At 43.2% G+C, this 21184-nt stretch overlaps 1 protein-coding gene across 1 annotated transcript in view; it reads right to left on the reverse strand.

The window, feature by feature from the left end:
* MCF2L2 (MCF.2 cell line derived transforming sequence-like 2) overlaps positions 1–18855 on the reverse strand; it is a 66979-nt gene extending 48124 nt beyond the window's left edge. The window contains exons 1-2 of the mRNA XM_010132078.1: positions 18714–18855; positions 1819–1902 (exon numbers count right to left, since the gene is read on the reverse strand). Of these exons, the coding sequence (XP_010130380.1) occupies positions 1819–1902; positions 18714–18855 (226 nt within the window). The remainder of the gene's footprint in view (positions 1–1818; positions 1903–18713) is intronic.
* Positions 18856–21184: the final 2329 nt, after the last annotated feature.

Below are 21184 nucleotides of genomic sequence, written 5' to 3' on the forward strand. Positions count from 1 at the left end.
CTCAGCATGCCTGGTGAGTGGCAAAAGCAAACCAAGCATTCTAGAGAGACCAGCTGTTAAGTGTTTTCTTGCTTACAAAGAGCAGACCAGCATCCCAGCTGTGATCCGATTGAAGTTAACGTTGAGACCCAAAAGGAGCTGAACAGTGATTAGATTCCTTGTCCCCTTCCTCATATTTAGAATATGTTAAAGTCAGTTTAGCACTAATAGCAGAGATCTGAGTAGCATTCCTGGAGCAGTTCTTTAAGTGGAGATTTGTTTCAAACTTGACAACAGCCCCCAGATTAAGAGACTCTCAGCTTCCACCCATCAGTCATTATTTTTTTCTGTTACGTAGATAGCACCTTAAGGGAAAGGGCTGCCCAGCTTTCCCTGACAACCTAATGCTTCTGAGAACTTGCTGTGGCATCTGTGCAATCTCTGGTGGGCAGATGTGGAGCACTTAAATAGTACCAAGTTATTCACTATCCTCTCCAGTTTGGCATGGCAGAGCTATAGTAGTAAGCACATGGTAAGCAGGCGAATGCCTGGGCAGCTGAAGGAGAATACCGAAACGTTGACCCACAAAAATTGTCTTGGCATAGATGCTACATTATCATTTCCTAGTTACCCTGCTCTGAGCACATTGGTGGGATGCAAAAGTTTTGAGCAGTTTTATGCAGCTGCTGACATTGTTCTGCATGGAGGTTTGTGTTTATTAGGAATTCAGTGAAGATGTGACCCTGAGATGCTTTACTGAACATGAAACAGCAGCTTATCCCACCTCTGCTCAGTCAATACCATCTGCCTGATGTGAAACAGTTAGTTACGCAGTGTAAGAAACTACCACAAGATGCTAACTGGAAATCTCCAAAATCAAGTTTTAATACTCAGATCCCATAAAGAATTCTGAGTAACTTATTCGGATTTCATTTGGCTGCTTAGAGTATACTTAAAAACATGAAGATGCAGCAAGGACTGGCCCTGCTGAGGTGATCATTTGCAGAGCTGAGTACGTGTGCCCTCTCCACTGTACACCCAGTGTTGTTCTCTACCACACAGAGAGGGTCAGGCTCTCCAAGATTACCTTATTCTGATTATCACAGCATTATGGGCTAACTGATGTTACTTCACTGTGTGTCTATGGGGAAGAAGGAAAGCAAATTCTTAATTCCCATATTTGCAGAGCAGGCGGAAACAGAGACAAAAGGAGTTGCCAGAGGTGATACAATCAACAGCAGAAGCCATTTTAGGATGCAGATAAGGATTTCGCTTCTACAGAATCCAAAATAGGTGTATTAAATAATCTGGAAAATATTTCAGTATCAGCTATTTATTTGGGACAGGAATTGCATCACTTTGTGTGATTGCAAACTTCAGAAAAACATGTAAAAACATTGTAATAATCAAATCTGAAAAGTTTAGAACCTTACACTTTACAAAAGAATCATTTCTAAAACAAAGGCAAATGAGGAAGAAGGGGAAGGTCATGAAAAGCTTCCTGATAGACCAACATCTTTTCCCACAAACAAAATGCTTGGACATTGTGCAGAGGTAAATACAGAAATATTTGCTTAATTTCTTACCCTTTAAATCTGTTCCCTCTACCCCATTGTGGAGAGCATGGAAAATTAACTTGCTTTAAGAAAAACAAGCACAGCAAATTGGCATTTTCCAGTTCCATACACTGTGAATGTCTGATTGTAACAGCACTTTTCATTAGCAGTATAAAAATACTGTTCCAGCTGCTGTACAGAGCTGAAGGGTGACAGTCAGCATGATGGATTCCAACACATTTCCAAGAGAATCCCAGAGTGTGAATTACCAGCAGCTTCTTACCTGACAAGATGGCAAATTGCCTGTGGAGCTGCTCTATTATATCCACTGCAACCAGCGGTCGTATCTCCTGCTGCATGATTTCATCTGTGTGAGTGAAAACAGAAATCCTCAATGAGTTAATAAAACCTTAACAAGTTTTCCAACCTTCAAGAACACAGCAGAACAAAGATGACACTCAGAGGAAAAGAGCCTGGCTATTGGTGCAGATGATATATGATGATCACAGAGAAGTTTATGATACTTAAGAGTCTCATCTTCAGCCTACTTACTTTATCTATAGTCTTGCAACGTCAGAAAGAGCTTTTCCTAAACCAGCTCCAGAAGATTTGCCAGGTTTGCTCAAGCTGACAGCTTGTTCCTTACTACTACAAGTTCCATAACAAGCCACTGCGTTTGGCCTCCCACATTACGCAGCTTTTTGGTCTTTGAAACAGACTTCACTGTTTCAGATACAGTGCCATAGTCCACCCTGAACTTTCTGGCCTCTGCCTGAGGACTTTTTGTCCAACCAATCCAGAACAGTTTCCTTTGCTGATGGTTTTTCCGCTATAAGCGAATATACAGTAAAAGGAGGAAATGAGGGGCTGCAAGGCTTTCTTCTCATGAAAACAAAGCCTTTTCTCTTGAAGTAAACACTGAAAAGTTAAAAAATAACTTGGCAAGTAGCTGGGCAAAAATCACCACAATTTTTGTGTGTGTTCTATTCAGTGACCAGCATTTATGGCTTTTATCTCCCATCGAGCTGAGCTGTATTTTTCTGTAACAGGTGCACGTAATTGTTCTCCCAGTCTAGACCAGCAACATTTACTGGGCAGTATCTGCCAGCTCAACTGGCAGGACAAAAGTTTATATTACAGTATCTCCTATTGCAATTAGGCCTTTAGCCACTGTACAGCTACAGAACAACCCCCAGTTGTGGTTTTTGTACCACTCACCTCTGACTGCCCAGACAACAGGTGGAAGGAAGGAAGCCAGGCCCAGGAAGACCACAGATCAGAGTAAAGGCAGGTAGCTGCCCTATTTCAACATCAAGATCTTCACTGATGTTGAAGCAAGCACCTGTTTCTAACCTCTCTGACCTCCCTCTATTTCTGGATAGTTTCTTTAAAAACTAGCTTCTTTCTCCTGCAACCTAGTTTGCTGCCCAAAATACCATCTCTGTCTAGCTTTCAGACAAGCACTCTGACCCTTACCAGAACCAGAGATTCTAGGTTTTAAATGACACAGTGTCACTCAAACTTTTCAGTTCATTTTCAAAATGAACTGAGTCACAGAGCCACAACCCAGGAGCCCAGCATGGCAGCAAGTGGTTTTTCACTCATACCTTAAGACAAAGTTACCAAAGAGCTTGTGTCCTTGCCCTCTCCTAGACAGACAGTGACACACAACATGGAAAGAAGCTGCATAGATTTTGAGTGATGCACAAAACACAGAAATAATTCAAAGCAATTGAAAAAAAAATCTCAAGGGGACTGATTCTGCAAATCCTCCCTTTAAACATCAAACTGGAATGAGTGATGTTTTTGATGTGGGACATTCATTTCCATCCTGTTTATGCAGCCCATTATCAGCTTCTCTGATTCTTGACATTGTAGGTGGCTAAGAGAAACTGGAAGAGCAGACTAATGAATCACAGCTAAAGAGCTTGGTTTTCAGTTCATAGAACTCTCTGTAATTTCAATCTACTGCTATAGTCCTGTATTTACACTGTTGCACACAGTTAGCAAAGCCAAGGCTTAGCTTTGGACACAGACTACTTTACTTTCAGTCTGACCAGAGATACACTGCTCCATGTAACCAAGCTGGGTGTCTGCAGAGCACTGAATCACAGAGCCACAGCCCAGGAGCCCAGGATGGCAGCAAGTGAGCTATGCTCACTTATGTCAGTGTGTGAATCCTAGTCCCCAAATGTATTTTATACCACCTGTATTTTATTCATCACCTGAATGGTGCCCAAGAGTTGTCCTAGATATGAGTCTGACTGTGCCATGTGTGTATATGTAAGACACCAGTGAGACTCAAGATCTCCTGAACTGGTGGGGGCTGCAGGTAGGGAAGAGAACAATTCATTTCAAAAAGCAGAGTGGAACAACTTGATTTGTGGCTTATTCTCTCAGTCAAAACCTGAACATGCAGTAAGGATCACAAGACATCAGAAGGTAGATACACCCTTTGCAGGAAATCCACCATATCTTCTCCCCACACCAAGGCACCAGAACTGCAACAAAAAACCCTGCATTCCAATTCAGCTTCACAACAGCATCTTACACACAGACTCACATCATCCAGGGATAGCCCTGTCAAAACCAAGAGAGTTTGCTTTTGCTTGGCATGGAAGGAAACCTTGCAAAGCCCTGTCGCTCTCAGCTGATTGCCATAATTGGTAAGATAAGGGATTCTGGTTATTCTGCCAGGTACAAATACATTCTGAACACCAGCTCAGTGTTTGCTTTTCTCTGCTGACTTCAGAGAGCAGTAGGATCTGCCTCATCTCCACCTTTTCATCAGGGCAACTGAACCTACTTTTTAGCAGCCACAGTGCAGTGGTTGTCTGGACTACCCCATCACACCCTCTTTCTTCCAGCCTTGATTGCTACAGCAGAACTGCTAAAAGCAATGCACATCTACCTGTGCTGCACAGGGTGCCGCTGGTGGATGATCTTCCAGAGCATCACTGACGCTGTTCTGAAATCTGCTTGGGGAAAACATGTTCATGTCCTTTCTCTCAACATGACCCTCATGACTATATTTCATAAGGTTTCTGTAACAAACAGGCCAAAAGGACCGTATTTTAGTCTGTGGTTTCACCCATGCATGTCCAGAATGGGATCTGTGGGGAAAACTGCAATTTAAGAAATAGAAGGCAAACCAAAATCATTTTGAATGTACAAGCTCATTTATGAGGAAACAGACAACACCATAAGCCTGATTTCTCTGCTCGCTGCTTAAAACCAGCATAGAGATAATGCTGGTTAGAGTCAGATAAATACTACAGCAACAAAAAGGTCCTGCAGTCTATGAATACATTTCTCAACAGGTACTGACAAGCATCTCCAGATCATTGGTCAAAGATTTCTAGCATCCTGCAGACAGTCTACTTGAAGTGTTTGTGAATCACTATAATAGTAATAGATAAGTCCTTTTCGAACCACAGGCTGGCAGCAAGATGGAGGCAGAAGAAAGAAAAATGGGTAGAGGTGACAATGGCTGAATCAAAAAACAGCAAAAAACCCCCACAGATGCAGGACAAAAAAAATTAAAAATAATAATTAAAACAGGCTTTGGACCCTCAGAATCAAGAAATCTTGGAGCATCCATTGAAGAAAATATTGTAGCATACCAGCATACAAAAGGTGCAAAGCTATTGTGACAACTGTGCAGTCCCACAGGTAGACAGATGCGCTAAGGTTTGGGTGACCAGGACTGAGCTTATGCCAAAGAGCTGCAAAAACTGAGCAAAGTTTTCTACAATGGATGAAACAATCACAAGGAGGCTCAACAAAAATGAAAAATGTACTAGAAAATGTGCCACCATCTCTAACTTCTCAGGGAGACTTGCTCAGCCCTCCCCGGTAACAAACCTGCCGGTACAATAGCTCACTTTTGATGTTTGCTCATATGAAGGCATCATTAATATCAATGAGTCTTGAGCGAAACAGATCTTCCTCCTTTCCTCCCAACCCCGCACCTCTCCACCCCTGAGCCTCCTTCATGTATCTACTTTATTAGCTTGCTCTAAAACCAGCTTGATTTCTGGTTTTTGAATATCATTTTTCTACCAAAAAAATTTTGCAGTGTAAGGGTAAGAATGAAGTGATAGAGACAAAAACTGCCAAGTGCCAGTTATTTCTCATGAAATCCTCTGCCTGGGCAAGATGAGCCACATGAGATTTGCTGTAAAACCCACACTCAGCAGGAGACAGTCAGCTGATGAGAAGAGAGGTATAAAATACATTTGGTGACTAGAAATCACACATCCAAGTACGTGAGTATAGCTCACACACTGACACGCTGGGTAAAGAAACCGTAGCAGAAAAAACTAGCAGTAGCCTGAGAAAATCCAAGGAAACAAGGGAAGGTGCCCAAATGGCACATCAGATCACGTAGCTACGAAATGTCAGTAGCTGTAGCCAGCAGCACACAAGGTCATGTTTGCCCTCTCACATCTTACACTGGGACAGTCCTTAAATGTAGTTACTCTCCAATATTGATATTTTGTAACACCATCAGAGCACAGAGTTTGCAATAAAAGTCCCGTCCTTGGAGCCATACCATTACCTGAGGTTGCTGAAGCAAGTTTTTAATCTATAACTAAAAGAAAACCTGGAAAAAATTCTTAAAAGCAAACTGAAAGACACTACTGGGTTTGTTTTAAAGCTGTGACATTTTGCCTAGCATTGGTGAACATTGATCCATTCATCCCTTTCACTAACTTTATCCCAGGAGGCTCTGTAGCCTTTCTGGCCTGTATACTGCAAGCCACAAGCCTGCAGGAAGTGGTGCTCAGCCTCCCAAGCAGAAGTGACGTATTATTTTCCTGTGGGAGAGATACCATAGCTGAGAAAGCCCTGCTTCAGACTGACATGAGCTGGTATTGAGCTAACACCTGCAGGTTCATTGACCACTTCAGAAAAACTTTCTGGTGGTAGGCATGTTTTAATTCACTACTTGGGAACCCAAAACTTAACAGAAAGGTTTCAGGAAGTTGACAAGTCACAGGAGCTTGACAACAACTGTTTTGCTTCACTGTATCTTGCTAATAGCAGCAGCAAAAGAGATTCGACAGCCTCTGGTAACTTCAGAGCAGTCCCATCCTCTGACAGAAAGACTGTATAACCATGCAACGGAAGATCATATCAAAACATACACCAGCCAAGTAGCTGGAACACGGTTATCCTGGCAACCTTGACTCAGGCATTTCCTAGCTTCTGTGTGATTGTTCTTGTGGTCTTAACTTTTTTTTTTTAATTGAAGAGGGAGTTACACATAGCTTCTCAAATTTTAAAAAGAAAAAAGTTTAAATTGATCAAATAGTATTATAGGAAACAATGTCAATCACCTACATAGGTCACCAAAGCTGACTTACACACGACTCATATACCATGCAATTTTTCATTACTTGAGCTAATTGAATTTGCCAGGACAATTAAAATGGGAATAAGCATGTGATACTAGAGGAAAAAAGATTAAACAAGTCTGTTCATCAATTCTTGGTTCTCCCCTTAAACTGCTATAAATTCAGTTATATAGTGCAGAGACCACTGCAGAAGAATTAGGCCTTCCAGTTTTGCTTCCCCAGGTTTTCTACCAAGAGGGAGAAAAAGAAAAGCAATTACCACAGCCATCTGTCTGACACAGCTTCTCCTCCCTCCCTCATCTCTAGGGAAGCTAGCGGCAACTGTGCTATCTAATCTTTCAGAGGAAAGCCATTCAGTCACGCTTCATAATTCCTCACTCAAAAACGAAATGTGCTGGGGCTCCCCCACACACACTTGCCTATTTGATTTCCCACCACAGCTTATGTACTCCTGCAGCAGGTCTGGAGCATGGCCCCAGACTGCTGCCTTCAGAGCTACACCAACAGCAGATGATTAAAAGCAACAATGAACATAATCTTGTTCCTTTCTCTCTTCTCTGAGCAGAGAGAAGCTAGTTTACATGCTAATGGCAACTAATGGTTTCCAACAGCATTGGAAAGCTGACCTACTGGAGGGAAAGTTTGGACTGAGCTGAGCAGATTGACACAGCAGTGCCTATTGCTCCATGAAAGACAACCAAAGGCAACCAGCCCTAAGAGGACAGAGCGGCTCCTTTGGTTTTTAGTGACTGAGTGCTACAACTGCCTGGCCTTCTGTTGACTAGAGGAGGGGGTTGCTTCGATCTCCCATCTGAAGTTACTAATCTTGGAATAATGGGTTACAAATTTCCAGAGCAAATTTCATCTCTTCTTAATGACAGCCTAATATGTAATTCACAGGGAAGGAAGACAGCTGGCAAAGAAAATCTTTGCTAAAATCATAGAGTACGTCAGTCTGCATCTACTCTGTGCAAGCTCAGTCAAAAATAAACCTCACAACGTTCAAAGCAAAATTGTGGATTTGGGGGAAAATCAGAATGCTGATGTGATGGAGAAAAGTCAGAGAGGGTTAAGCGTAAAGCCAGAGATTTCATTTTAAGACCATGAAAGGACACCTGATGTTCTATATTCTATTCTTTAACACTACCAGAAGGCAACACACAAACCCAGAGTGCGAAAGTTGCGAAGTACTTGCAATGTACTCCAAAGTACCTCCCATGTCCTGTGTCTGCGTGCCATGAACTACAGTTAGCTAAAAGCTAGCAGAACCAAGTTAGATTTCAAATATTAAACACACTAAAGAGACAAAACTGCATGGCTAAAGAATTTTAAAGTATTCAGACCCATCAGAATTCCCAGTGCAAACCCTTAAGCAAAATATTTCCTTTCCTGAAGTCTAAAAAGAACAAAGTTCTTACACCAGAGAAATAAGCTCATGGTTTGGTTTTGTTGTTTTTGGTTTTTTTTTTAATTCTATTTATTTCTCTCTCATCATTTGTGCCCTTTGTTTACTTTTTGAAAACATTTGTTTTTACTTCCTGCCCAGACAGAGAAACAGCAAGGTCAGTTACTGATACAAGCTGGCTGTGTTGCAGATTTTTTTACTTTAAAGAGGAACTAAAAATCCAGCCCTAAACAGAAAGGAGATCACATCCTTTCCCTTATTCTTCTCCACATTCCAACAACCACGTTTTCTCCTCTCCCACGTTGAGTCAACTGAAAACTAAGCCAGGAAAAAAGTTATTGTAAATAAAGTGAAGCAATCTTTTTCTTAGTGTGATTCGCCTGAGCTTTGCTCTGCAGGCACATTAAACATGTCTTCCAATTTTAAGTCTTTCAAAGACTGCTCAAATTACTTTGGATCACTATGTTTTTCTCGCCTTGTTTACAGCATTTGATGTTCACTTTTAACATTAAAATTACAGGAGTGGAGACATCAGAGACTGAAAAGTCCTGTTTAGTGGATGTGTTTTCCCATGTTCCAGGAGTGGTTACAGACTCAGTTAAACAAGTTGTTTTTACAGCCAGGCATAGCACACATGTGGAGTTTACTGCGGCTGACTCAGGTGAAGGTGAAAGGAGAACTGTTTATATCAAAGGACTGAAATCACATCCTCCCAACTGGAAATCCCCTCACTTTCCATTTCATGAATAGGTCTGTTGGGCCACTGCAGTAACTGGAAAATCTCACCACCCGAAAGATGTGACCCCACTAACATACACCTGTGCTTGAGCTTTACTAGATGAAAGATTGAAGAGGCTCAAAGCAGTCATTAATGGCAATGTCCAAAGGAGACATCAGAATGCTGTCCAGGTAAGAAGGTAAGGACTGCAGACAGGCAGGCATCAAAGCAGCAGGAACACTGGGAAGAATTACAATTCCCAGCTATCTGCAGGTCAACATTGCCTCTATATAAAAGGGAAATTTCTAACTTACTCTCAAGATCACACCAACCATTGGTAAATTGCAAGGACTTTCACGTCACAAGAAGTGCAGCATGCTCCTTCTTTACATTGGAAATGCAAGTGAACCACAGCTATTGTGGATCCAAACCTGAACTTCCTCCGGGCTTTAGATCCAGGTTTTCGGGCGGTTGATAATTCAGCAGATCCCTCAGGCACGAGCGTAAAGTTAAGCTCATGTGCAGCTGTGCTGAAACTAGAGGAAGTGTATATATGCTTGGAGTCCTCTTTTTTTAAACATTTAAATATGTATTAATATAAAATGGTAGTGGATGGTCAGGAAGTTCAGACACAAAAGTAAAATCTGAGCCCAGCAAACCCCAAGACTCAGAAGTAATGAAGTTGACAGTTCTCAATCATTTGCTCAGAAAAATATTCTTTTTCTTGAGACAGACATTGCTTATTTCACAGAGCACATGCTGGGATATTATAGGGGCATGACATATCCTGCTCTGCAAAAACCAGAAACTTCCCTGATAAAAGGCACTGAAGGCCAAGATCTAATCTCAGTGTCAGCTTCAAGAAATTAATCCAGATTTACAGCAGCATGGCACAGCCTCTTGCCTAGTCCCTCAGCAGTAAAAACTGCTTGATGGTTTCTAATTTTTGCCAGAGGAAAGTTAATTTGTCTTCTTCCCAAAACCTGTGCTGGATCGCTGGAACACAAATTCCTACTCAGAGGACAGAATTCAACAAAAGAAGTTTTCACATTTCCACACTGTTACATTAAAATGTAATCATGGACAAAATGTAATTACATTAAAATATAATCATGGACAACGAGAAATGCATGTGGCAAACTGAAAAACTAAAATGCATTCACTACAACATTTGGACACAAAACTAATCAAGAAATACAGCTGACTGTACGACAGGCTTCGTTCCTCCCTCCCCAGAGCTTGCCAGCAGACAGTTTCACAGATGAAACAGTAGAATAATTCCAGCCACTAGCTCTGCTCTGAACTAATGCATCCAGCAAAATCATTCATATGATGATTCATATAATTTTTGAGGGACCACTTGGCTCAGGAGCTGAAGGACTGTTTCATTGCTCATTCCCGAACAGAGGCCAGTTAGCTCAGAAATATTTCCCTGGTTACTGCCATTGGAGACAGTGAGCCATAGCAGCCATCACTGCTGCCAGCAGCACTCCGAATATGTATCTCAGGAACAGGACAAATACAGCTCACACTCAACCGCTCTGCCTAAGGAGACCCAGCCTCCCCTCCAGCAGCCTTCTTCAAGCTGCCACCACCATCCCGGTTCAGATGCCCATTAGAAAAAGCAACAGAAACACACTGACAAGAGCAATGCCTCCCCTTCAGACCCACGCACACTCACGAGCGTGTGCCTTCCCCTCATGTCGCAGGCTGGCTTCTCTGCAGTTCCGCTGTGGTAATGAGTTGACACGAGGCAGAAGGGAGGGATGGAGAGTGGCAGACTTCTGTAGAGTAGTCCTGGATCTAACCAACAATGCGAAGAACTGATGCTTTCCTAGAGGAGGCTGCACAAATTGCTTAGTAACTGCTTCAATCCAAGCCACAGCAGAGACCTCTGACATGCACCATACCCAGGCTTTAATCCTCCCCAAGGTACAGCTGGCTTCTCCACAGCCAGGCAGCTCTCCACTCAGACCCTTAGACACTTTGGAGGCATTCACAGGTTAGCACACAAATAAAGGTACATCCCCACAAGAGACAAAGCAGATTCACTTGCTCAGACTAAGGCATAGAAAGGGCTCTGCTTAAAATAACTTTAATAGTAGAGTATTCAGGGCCAAGGGAAACCAACAGCTCTGCTGTGAATAGCTGTCTTGGAGTACTATCTCAAAAGCACACCCACACACCAAAGCACAGCGCTGTTATTTACAGACACAGGAGAAGACTGCACGAGACCTACAAATTTGGCTGGAAACACACCAACAGCTCTTGAACAGGGGACTAATAGTTCTGCAGGTCTAGTTGCACAAACACTTCAGGACACAAGTTTGTGCAGTGTGTGAAAAGAGTACACACGTGCTTTCACGTTGGCGTGCCAATGGTAACTGGGCATCTGCAGCTCTCTGAAGCAATACTGGGTCATCACCTCAGCACTAGGTTTATTGATAAAACTGTCCCTTTACTACCGCAAACCCCAGCAGCTCAGTAACTTTACACAAGTCACTTTGCCTAGGGTACAGCATAGCAGCTGTCCCCGAGGATGCATGATGTAGCAACATCTTGTTTCTTATGCATATCTTGCTGGCAGTCAGGCTCAGAAAAGACAAGTGTCATCCATTTTATAGATAGGGAAACTCAGGCACGAGGAGAAGAATCCAGGTCACCAGCCAACCTCAGTTTCTCCCACCTGTAAACCGAGAAGCAGACCAAAGTTGTCTATGCAGACACTCTACTGGAGAGGATCTGTTTTAAGGACAATACACCCAGTGTTTCCACCCTTCCCCCATCACCCAGCCCACACAAATTATCACAATGTTTGTAGTATTGCATGAGAAAACTAACAGGATTTTACATGGACTTACAGATAAATGATTAATCAAAGTGGAGCATCACCATGCTAAGTTCAAGATACGTCTGAGAGCTTAACAGACCTGTGGTGTTCCAGACAGACGCTAGTACGACGATCAAGGTAGATTAGGGCAGCAGCAAGATACATAGTATGTTTTTACGCTGCACTTTCTTTCCTCAGCCTCTCCTGAAGCACATGCTAAACAAATTAATTTACCAGCTGTAGTGAGTGTGTAATGTTACTCTCTGCTGCCTTCACTGATAGAACTGTCCACACATAACCAATTCACAACCAAAACTTCCCTCCCATTCCAGACTCACATTGCTCTCGGGAGGGGAGGCTATGGGTGGGAGAATCAAGCTCCAGCTCTATGCACAGAGAACAAGACAACAGCCCAGTTACACACTGAGAAACAGCCCAGTCTCCAGTGCGAGCCCTACCACAGGCAGCAGAGTCAGTGCCTGCCAGAGCTCCCTGGGCAAGGTCTGGTGTCATGCACTGGCCTCTCCCAGGCAGCATTCGTAACCTTCCTGCAGAGACTTGTCTCTAGGAGCAGAGCTGGAAGAGGCTCCAAAGTGTTACGGACAAGTGTCACATTGATGTAAGTGGCTGATAAATGTGCCAGGTGATTACACTCAAAATCTTTTACTCTATGTAGAGATGCTGCAGAAGCAGCAGATCCAACCATGAATTCTAGTGCTGGATTCCTGAAATAAGGACGGGACTGAACTCACAGTAGAAGATGCACCAAGAAATTCCTCTCAGTCCACTGCATCCTCAAAGGAAAGCTCATCAGGCAGCACGTTCATTTTGTAAACTAGATGTGCAAGTGTCAGACCTTTTGCATTCACATATTTAGTGAGGGTAATTTCAGCAAGCATCTGGAAAATATCTTTGCCAAGCTCAAAAGGCCTAGTTGTGCCTCTCTCAGTAGAACAGTATTTCTTACTATCCAGATATCGCCCCACCAGCATACAGGATATGGAAGAGAGTAATACCAATGCTCCAGTTTGTTACTGGTCAGCATCTGCAGTACATACTGATGTTGACTTTTTTGGAGGGGAAAAAAAAGAAAAAAAAAATCAAGGACCTGATCCTCAGTTGCTATAACACACCCCAGTTTCATTGAAATAACTTGCACCATCCAAGCATGTGACCCCACATGCACGTGTTCACACCCGTGGGGACGGATCTCCAAAAGCACGACATGGAATGGCTCATACCTGAGTGCCTCCGACTCAAGAGATTATCTTCCCAGATTCTTTCTCTGCAAGACTAGCGGAGACCATTGGGTTCATTGTGTTTGACTTGATGAACACACAAGTAGTCCACAGAAATTGGATTAAACCAGCATTTTAGAAAGCTCTTTAATCTTATGTTAAAAGACTCCAGGCAACTGCAAATCCACTGCTCTCCCTAGAGCTGGCCTAACACAAAGAAATTGGCTTGTGTTTCAAAGCTCTCACTTTAATTTCCAGCCCATTGATTCCTGTTGTGGCTTTGACTTAAAAATTTGATCGTTGCCCCCAATTTCATCCTTTCTCTGGCAAATCTCCCTTCTTGAGTTTGGTGGTCAAGTCAAGGGAAAATGGAAGAGAGTGTCCCATTTCTTTACCTCTTTCCATCTCATCTCAGCTTTTCCCAACACTGGCAGAGTTAGTATGGTACTAACTAACAGTATCCCAATTTCATAATCAGATCTTCAGTCATGCAGACCCTTGCTCCATAGAAGCCCCCACAGCAGCACACTCTGTGAAGGTGGTGACTGAAGAGTTAGACAACCGATTGCTGGACTCAGCAATCCCCAATTTAATGACTCACAGGAACAGGTTCTGAATATGAATAAAGTGCTGTCTCTGTGCAGACAAAGTTGCTGAGACATCCTGGGTCAGAAAAAGATGAAAAAAATGTCTAATCAATTATTCTTATTTGTTGTAAAAGCCTTGAGGACTTTTTTTTTCCCCTTGAGAAATGGAATGAACTAATAGGATAAAAAAAATTGTGCAACAAGACACTTGGTATAGTCCAAATACTCATATATAGGAAGCCTGGCTGCTACAACAAAGCTTTATTTATCATTCTTTTACTCCTGAGCACCAGTAATTCTACCAGATAATGCTCAGGTGGTGAAGGAGGCGAGTCCATGACTTAGAAACCTCACTGGGCAGGCTAATCCACAGCAAGGTTCAAATAATAAAGCAGCAGCACAATTTGTACATAAGATCAACACACTAGCAGAGCAGAACTGGGTCTTTAAGTGGGGCTTCAAGCAGAACTGGCTGAAATTGGAGAATAAGCTCTGCGAGCAAAACCAGTGTGAGAGCTCTGCTCAAATTCTCTCCAACCTCCCTTTACATTCCTCACCACTTTCCCCTGAAATCCTCTCCCCAGACAGTTTACACTACAATTTAGGCAATACAAAAAAAGCAAAGCGAGTTATTATCTTGTGGTAATAAGTCCCACAAGTTAACAAAACATCACCAATTAGAGCGATCTGTCTATCCATGTTTAATGCTTTTCCATTTCACTCAGTTGTTTCTTGTTCTGGTATCATGGGAGGAAGGGAAAAACATAAAAACCCAGAAGGTCTCTGCAATAACTTGCCCTCTGAGAATTTGTTCTCTTGATCTTCTCAGTACTACTTATCTCTCAAAACTCTTTTTAAATGGAAATCAAGCTATGCCTTCCCTATATTTATTACCATTCTCTGGACTTTTCTGACAGGTAAATAGTGTTCAGTATTGCTCAATAGCAGCAAAGCAGGCTGCATATCAATGGGAATTGGTGAAGAGAGACATAAGCATCTAAGATAAGGATATTTTCTTTAAAAAAAAAATCTATGAAAACCAGAATATTTTATTTTAGATATTTTCTTTGCAGTGAGACTGAAAGCTGAAAAAAATCATCACAGGTTCCCTAGGTACATAAAGAGAATAGATACTGAATGGAAATAAAAGAGAAGAAAAATTCTGAGCAATGCACAAGGAGGCACTGCGACTGAGTCTCCAGGGGTTTAGAAATACTTTCCACTTACCCTGCAGATTTCAGCCTTCACATGAATCATTCACTTTCCCCAGTAACCAGCACCTCTGTGGAAAGGTCGACCATGTGAGACAGGAAAGCATTTCTCATTTATTTCATTATTGAAGGCGGAGAAGCTCCAAAAAGTCCAGGAAATTTCAGCCTGAATTCATTCTCATGGGATTTCATTCTGGAGATAGCACCATAAAAGCAGGCTTCTATCTTTAAATCCTTCACTGCTCTAAAACCATTTCCAATATTTCAGTCCCTTTTCCGCCCTGAACAGATAGATCTGAAGAACTGCTTTTCATTTCCACAGTAAGAAAGACACAGCAGTAGAACTGAGAACAAGCACCCACAGTTGCTGGACAGACGGAGCTGCAGCACTCACTCCTCTGTCCTACAGAAGGACAACATCAGAAATACTCTGTTAGCACAAGAGACAGGGCCCCATCCTGCTGGAAAGGAGGATCTTGCTTGGTTTTGCAGCAACAGCAAAATCCCGAATAGCCTCAGTAAAGAACTGCATACTCTTTCGTGTCTGTGGATTCATTAGTCTGTTTTACGCAGCTACCAGCCTAAAGCGCAGATGAAAAAACCACACATTTATTCACTTAAAAATATATGATCTGCATGCAGCCTTAAGCTCCACAGCATGCAGGAACATAGCTCATCCATCCGTGTTCAGCCCCAGTAGATGTGTGGTCCCACTGGAGGACTCAAGCATCACAACAAGGCAGCCTAATTAAGAGCATCTGGGGACAGAGGAGGCTATTTTGGCAGGAGGTGTCCTCAAGCATAAAATATGTTAATCAGCAGCTGAGTGACATGAATAGTCATGTCCGTGCTGAAAAGCATGTGAAGCACTATTCAACAGTGGTGTATTTCTTGACAAGAGGCTATGCTTTGCTTGCAGCTTCAGCATCTCTTTTGTGAGGAACCGAGAGCACTACAAGCAGTATCAGCTCTGGACTGGAGTCCCTGCTGTGTTTCTTGCCTGGCTTTCTGGGACGTCCTTCCCCTTGGTTGTCGGTTACAGCACCGTGAAGCTGCGGCTCCCCAAGAGTCTCAAGGTCACATACTGCTACTCAAAATAGCACCATTTGCACACCAGACCCCAGAGGGGACTTCAGCACTCGTAGGCCAGCTCACAGAGCAAGATGCTTCCTCTGCCTGTAGCAGGGAGTCAGGGCTGTGGAGCTCTGAGCAGTCATCACATGGCCATGGGGAAACTGTCCTTCAGCTGGCCCCTCACAGCAGCACTTTCTTTTTGTAAGCATTCACAATTTTCATCTCTTTATATGGTCAGGAGACTACAACCACTCATCTTAACCACTCATCAAAACAAATCACAGTGATTCAAAGGGAGCCTTGAACTTGCACAGTCCAGGAACTGAATTAGCTTGGCACAGTGCTGCTTGCTATCGGGTCCTGCTGATGAAAGGTGGGTCACCAGCAGGCCACTGCAGGCCTGACCGCAACCACATGGCCTCTATTTCTGCTGTAGTTATCTGTGTGCCTACCATCTCTTCTTGTTATGATTTTTAGTATAAGAGATAAAACTGCCACAGAATATTTGCAGGGCTCCACAGACCTGGTTTGTGCAAGAAAAATGCTTCATACTTTGAGCTGCTTGAGGTACTGAGTAAGCACTAACCAATCAGTCCTAAACAACACTCCAGCTAGACTTTTACACTGCAGAAAGGGTACCCCTAAGTGAGAGTCGAGCCAGAACGTGCCACAGAGGCCCATGATCCTGCCCTGCCATTATGGTCAGACCAGAGGCAGCCTGAGAAAAAGGCACACATCCAGCCCTAGAGTTTGAAAACGAGGACTAGTGCGATGGGGCAGGCAGAGCCCAAGTTCTCGGTACTGATCGTCTTTCTTTACCTGTGTTTACGCAGCACCTACTGCAAAGAGAAACTGGTCTAATCTTCAAAGGATAGTCATAGCTACACCATTGGGATCCATATTTATGGAGCTTCTCACAGCTTCTACTTTGCAGGTAAGAAAGCTAAGGCCAAAAAGAGATTAGTATAGGGTCAAAGTCATTTCTGAGCAGGAGAAAAGAGCCCAGCAATGGTGTTACAAGTTCCTGTGCCATTTTGCCAGCTCCTTAGCTGCCTTTTAACATCATCACCACATGCAGAGTTCTCACTGGTGTATTCTCACAGCTCATGCAGCTCTAATGCAAGCAGCTGAAGGCACCTTGTCCCTAGCAATAACCTGACTTCTGCCTCTCCTGCAGCTTTGTTGGCAAAAGCAGCGAACATGCTTTCTACCTCACAAAATGGCAACAGGCTCAGACTGAGTTGACACACTATCTGTTCTCCAGCAGAAACCGATTTTCCAAGGGATTTCTGCCCATAATGCTATGCCAGGTCATCTCTCAACATGAGAGGCAGGGAAGGTGTTTCCCTGGGAACAGTAACCATGGCAAAGCTCTTACCAGTGTCTTCCCCTCTCTACCTACAGAAAGAAAAAGAACGGCAGATGCCTGAGCTGTGCCTTCAGCCAGCCCACAGGCCCCCAGAGCTGTAAGCAACCTGGAAGCACCTGATCAAATTCTCAAGAAGAAACTTCTATTAATTCCGTTCAGTCTTTTCCTCAGATACCAGACATTTCTGCCATGCTACGCTGAGCTTGGAATGCCTCATCACAAAGAGTGCTACTGGAAACAGCAGTGTTATCGAAAGGTCAGCCAAATACAACAACGCATAGGTAGGCACTGAACCCAAAAATCAGCACGGATAGACGGGCAACAGATGTAAGGGTACAATGGACTGGCTTTGCAGTTTTCAAGCCCTGGCATTGTGCGTTAGAGCCCTATTAAAGAAAGCATCTGCAAACCCCAATTTGTAAGCAGTAGCTGCCAGCAGATGACCTGCTTCTGGTCCACCTCTTTTTCTGCAGAATAGTCTCGATTTACCAGACTGAATGCAACTCTCTGCTGAAGAGCTAATTAAATCATAATAAACAATCCAACTTGAAAGTGCAATTACATCACATGATTTTGGAGATGTTTTTGTCAAAATGTTATAAATTTTTGGATTTGAGGTTTGCTAAGTATTTATTCAGGTTGACAGAGCTAATGAAACCAAAGGGCTCCTTGGTTAATCTTTCTCTCAAATGACACATAGACAAAGTGTTCTATGATTCAGCAGTCTTGTTACATGACTGAATAGTCAACAGCCTGGATTTCAACTACCATCACCCCACTTCAGAGTTAACAAGCAATTAGCACGAATTGCCAGGATGTGAGCATCTTACACTAACAACCCACTCAGTGGAGTACTGCCCTGTAGCCACGCTGACTCGCACAAGAGCACAAAGGGCTCGATAGTCCACATTTCTGTTATCAGTACAGTGAAACCAGAATCTTTACAGTGAGGAGGATTTTGACTGTCTACATAGTAATTTAGGAGCACAGGGCAACAGGGTCAGCTGGGTCATGACACTCACTGCCCCATCTCCTTACATTCATTTCCAAAAGGTATTTTACATGTGCAGCAAATACCTGCTCCAGACGTACACAGAAGCCTCAGTGTCTAACACTCGAGTGAAATGAACATTTATTCAGAATGAGCATAGCATTCATTTTAACCTCCTCTAGGTCAAAGCACTGCAAACATCCCAGAGATATACAGCCAAGTCAAATGATGCACTCATACCTGAGTTAATATCCAAATCCAGCCAATTGTCTTTATTTACCACTGAATCCTCAGAAAAGCATTAGGAAAATCACCTCTTTTTGCAAATCTCCTAGGAATGCAATGCAGCTACCACTAATAGAAGATGCCATTTATTTTAAAGATGCTGCACATACCTTTCTTTGCCATGCGCTCCAGTCTAACGCATCCTCCTATAAAATCATGGTAAGATTTCATTTCTCCTTCTGATATCCGGACAGCAGTGAAAGGTGGGTTCCTGGGCACCTGTTGTCCACATTTCTGACACCGAGAAGCCATTGCCACAGCTCAGGAGACTCTTGACATGAATCTGCTCTCTCAGCTTGTTGGAATCCAGCCGGTTCTTCAGCCGTCAGTCCAGGCTGGTGACTTTATCCCACTTAGTTCATTCAAGGTCACCCTCGCCAGCAGGATGCTCGCCATTGCAATTGGCTAAGACTTTTATAGGCTTACTGACTGCGTTTGTTTCTCCCTCCTTGCCTTCAATATCAGTTTACTTTATTCTCTCATTCAGAATGAAAGCTGTGAACCTCAGCACAGCCCATGTCCTGAATAGCTTCCTTATCATTAATTTAAAGCTATCTTATAAGCAACAATGAGGAGAGAAGATCCCAGAAGCATGTTGCAAGATCACAGAACAGCTCTTAAAGGGGATGCAAGAAATATTCACAAAGAATTTTTCTTTAAGAAAAGGTTTTTCTTCATGATTTTTGGTCCGTTTCAGGCTTATGATTCTTCATCACTGGAGAATGGATTTTATGCCTGCATCTAGCCTTGGACGGTGCAAGGAGACTGCTCTGCAGAGCTGCTCAGCCAATTACTCATACGTCTGGCAGTGGTACTGGGAGGCTGAACTGTACGGAAAAGCCCTCTGCTGCTGTGCACAGTGCCTGCTCATAAGATGTGATAATCTAAATGAACAGAGTAGCAAATGGAGGACAAAAGGGTAATACTGCTGGCAGACATGCTCTGCTAGCTGTGCAACCCCTGACCCAAATTTTTTTTTAAAAAAGAAGTTGGAGCCATCAGTCTGACACCAAAATGAGAGATCTGAAACATGCATATAGAATTCTCACTTTGAAGGTACTGAATATTTAAGCTGACTTTTTTCCCTTTTAACAATTACTGTAATACTAATCCCTGATCAGAGAACGTTGTGAAGAAACTAGTGCTTGGGGAACAGAGTGCAGAGAGCACTCAGTCCTGATGCAGTGAAATAAAAAAGGAGCCTTCCATGGGGACGGGGGAGTGCACAGGAGATGCTAGAACAGGCACAAGGCCAGCATTGGTAACAGTGCAAAGAATACAGTGAGAATCCAATTCATTAATCAGGGCTGAACTGCAACCCAGAGCTCAAATGCAGGGACCTGAGCACAGAATAAGCTTTCTGTAAGGATCTTATGCACAGGCCAGGGAAATCTTTGCCCTCTGCCTCAAGCACTACCACCTGTACATACATAGCTGTACCCAGTGCTGTTCAGCTCATGGCCCTCTCACATCATAGCTGATCCCTAGACATGGACTGGGAAAGGAGAAGCCTCTGATTAATACAAATCAGAGAATGAACTAGAAAGGACAAAGATGTCCACAAGAAAAAAGCCTCACATTATGCCATTACTAAAACGGTGAATAACATGATGGACAGAAATGAAAGCTGAAGCATACAACAGTCAACTCAGCCCTACTTCATACCCATTCCACAATCTTCTGCAGCTTCTCCTCTGACATTTTCACAGCTCCCCAACCACACAGTGAGCTGTTTCAGCTCCCTAACCCAACACACACAGACTGACCATGCTGTAAAACAGCTACCAGGCTTGGGAAGTAGTGAGTCTCAGGACCTCTCCTTCTGACAAACGGAAGCTATAAAGGGGATCTCCGCTCTTGAAACATTTGCGCTCCCCTCCCCCCTCCCCCAAATTTACTGCATGGCATGAAGCTGGTCTCCTGCATTTGACAAAACCCTGCCTGCAAAGTGAGGACAATGGGGCATACTGAGCTGTTAGGTGACCTGATTCATTAGCATTTGTAAAATATTTATTAGAGCTTCCATAGAGAAATCCCCAGGGGACTGCAATATTTTGCAGATAGGGAGAGCAGTGGTGCAGAAGGCAGAATTAATTTGTAGAAAACTGCCATCCCAAGATAAGAAAACCAGAAACATAAGCAAACCAGAAACATAAGCTGGCAGTTTCAGCCTAAAGCATTTCTTCCATTCTCTTTTCTTTCATTACAGGGGCTCAGGGTGTCCTTCTGTACACAGGCAAACATGATGCACCTTGGAAAATAAGCTTTTCTGACAATATGTTCATGTGTATGTCTGTCACAGACAGAATAATTGCATTTCAACTTTGCACATATTTAGATATACAGTGGGGTAGAACGGAGCATTTGTGACAACGCACTTCTGTCTGCCATGCTCCCTTGCATATGCTGTTCCCACCAGTATCCATGTGGCTTAGCAACAGAAGAATCTGTGAGATGCTCTGTTCCAAAGGGGAGAGTTGATGTTGGAAGTGGGATAGAAGCAATCTGCCCTAGGTGTAAGCTTCTGAAGCACCGGGATGCACAGCACACACCAGGAAAGTGATCTAAAAATCATGTCTCG

This window comes from Buceros rhinoceros, unplaced genomic scaffold, assembly GCF_000710305.1.
Source record: "Buceros rhinoceros silvestris isolate BGI_N320 unplaced genomic scaffold, ASM71030v1 scaffold17732, whole genome shotgun sequence".
In the NCBI taxonomy this organism is placed as follows: domain Eukaryota; kingdom Metazoa; phylum Chordata; class Aves; order Bucerotiformes; family Bucerotidae; genus Buceros; species Buceros rhinoceros.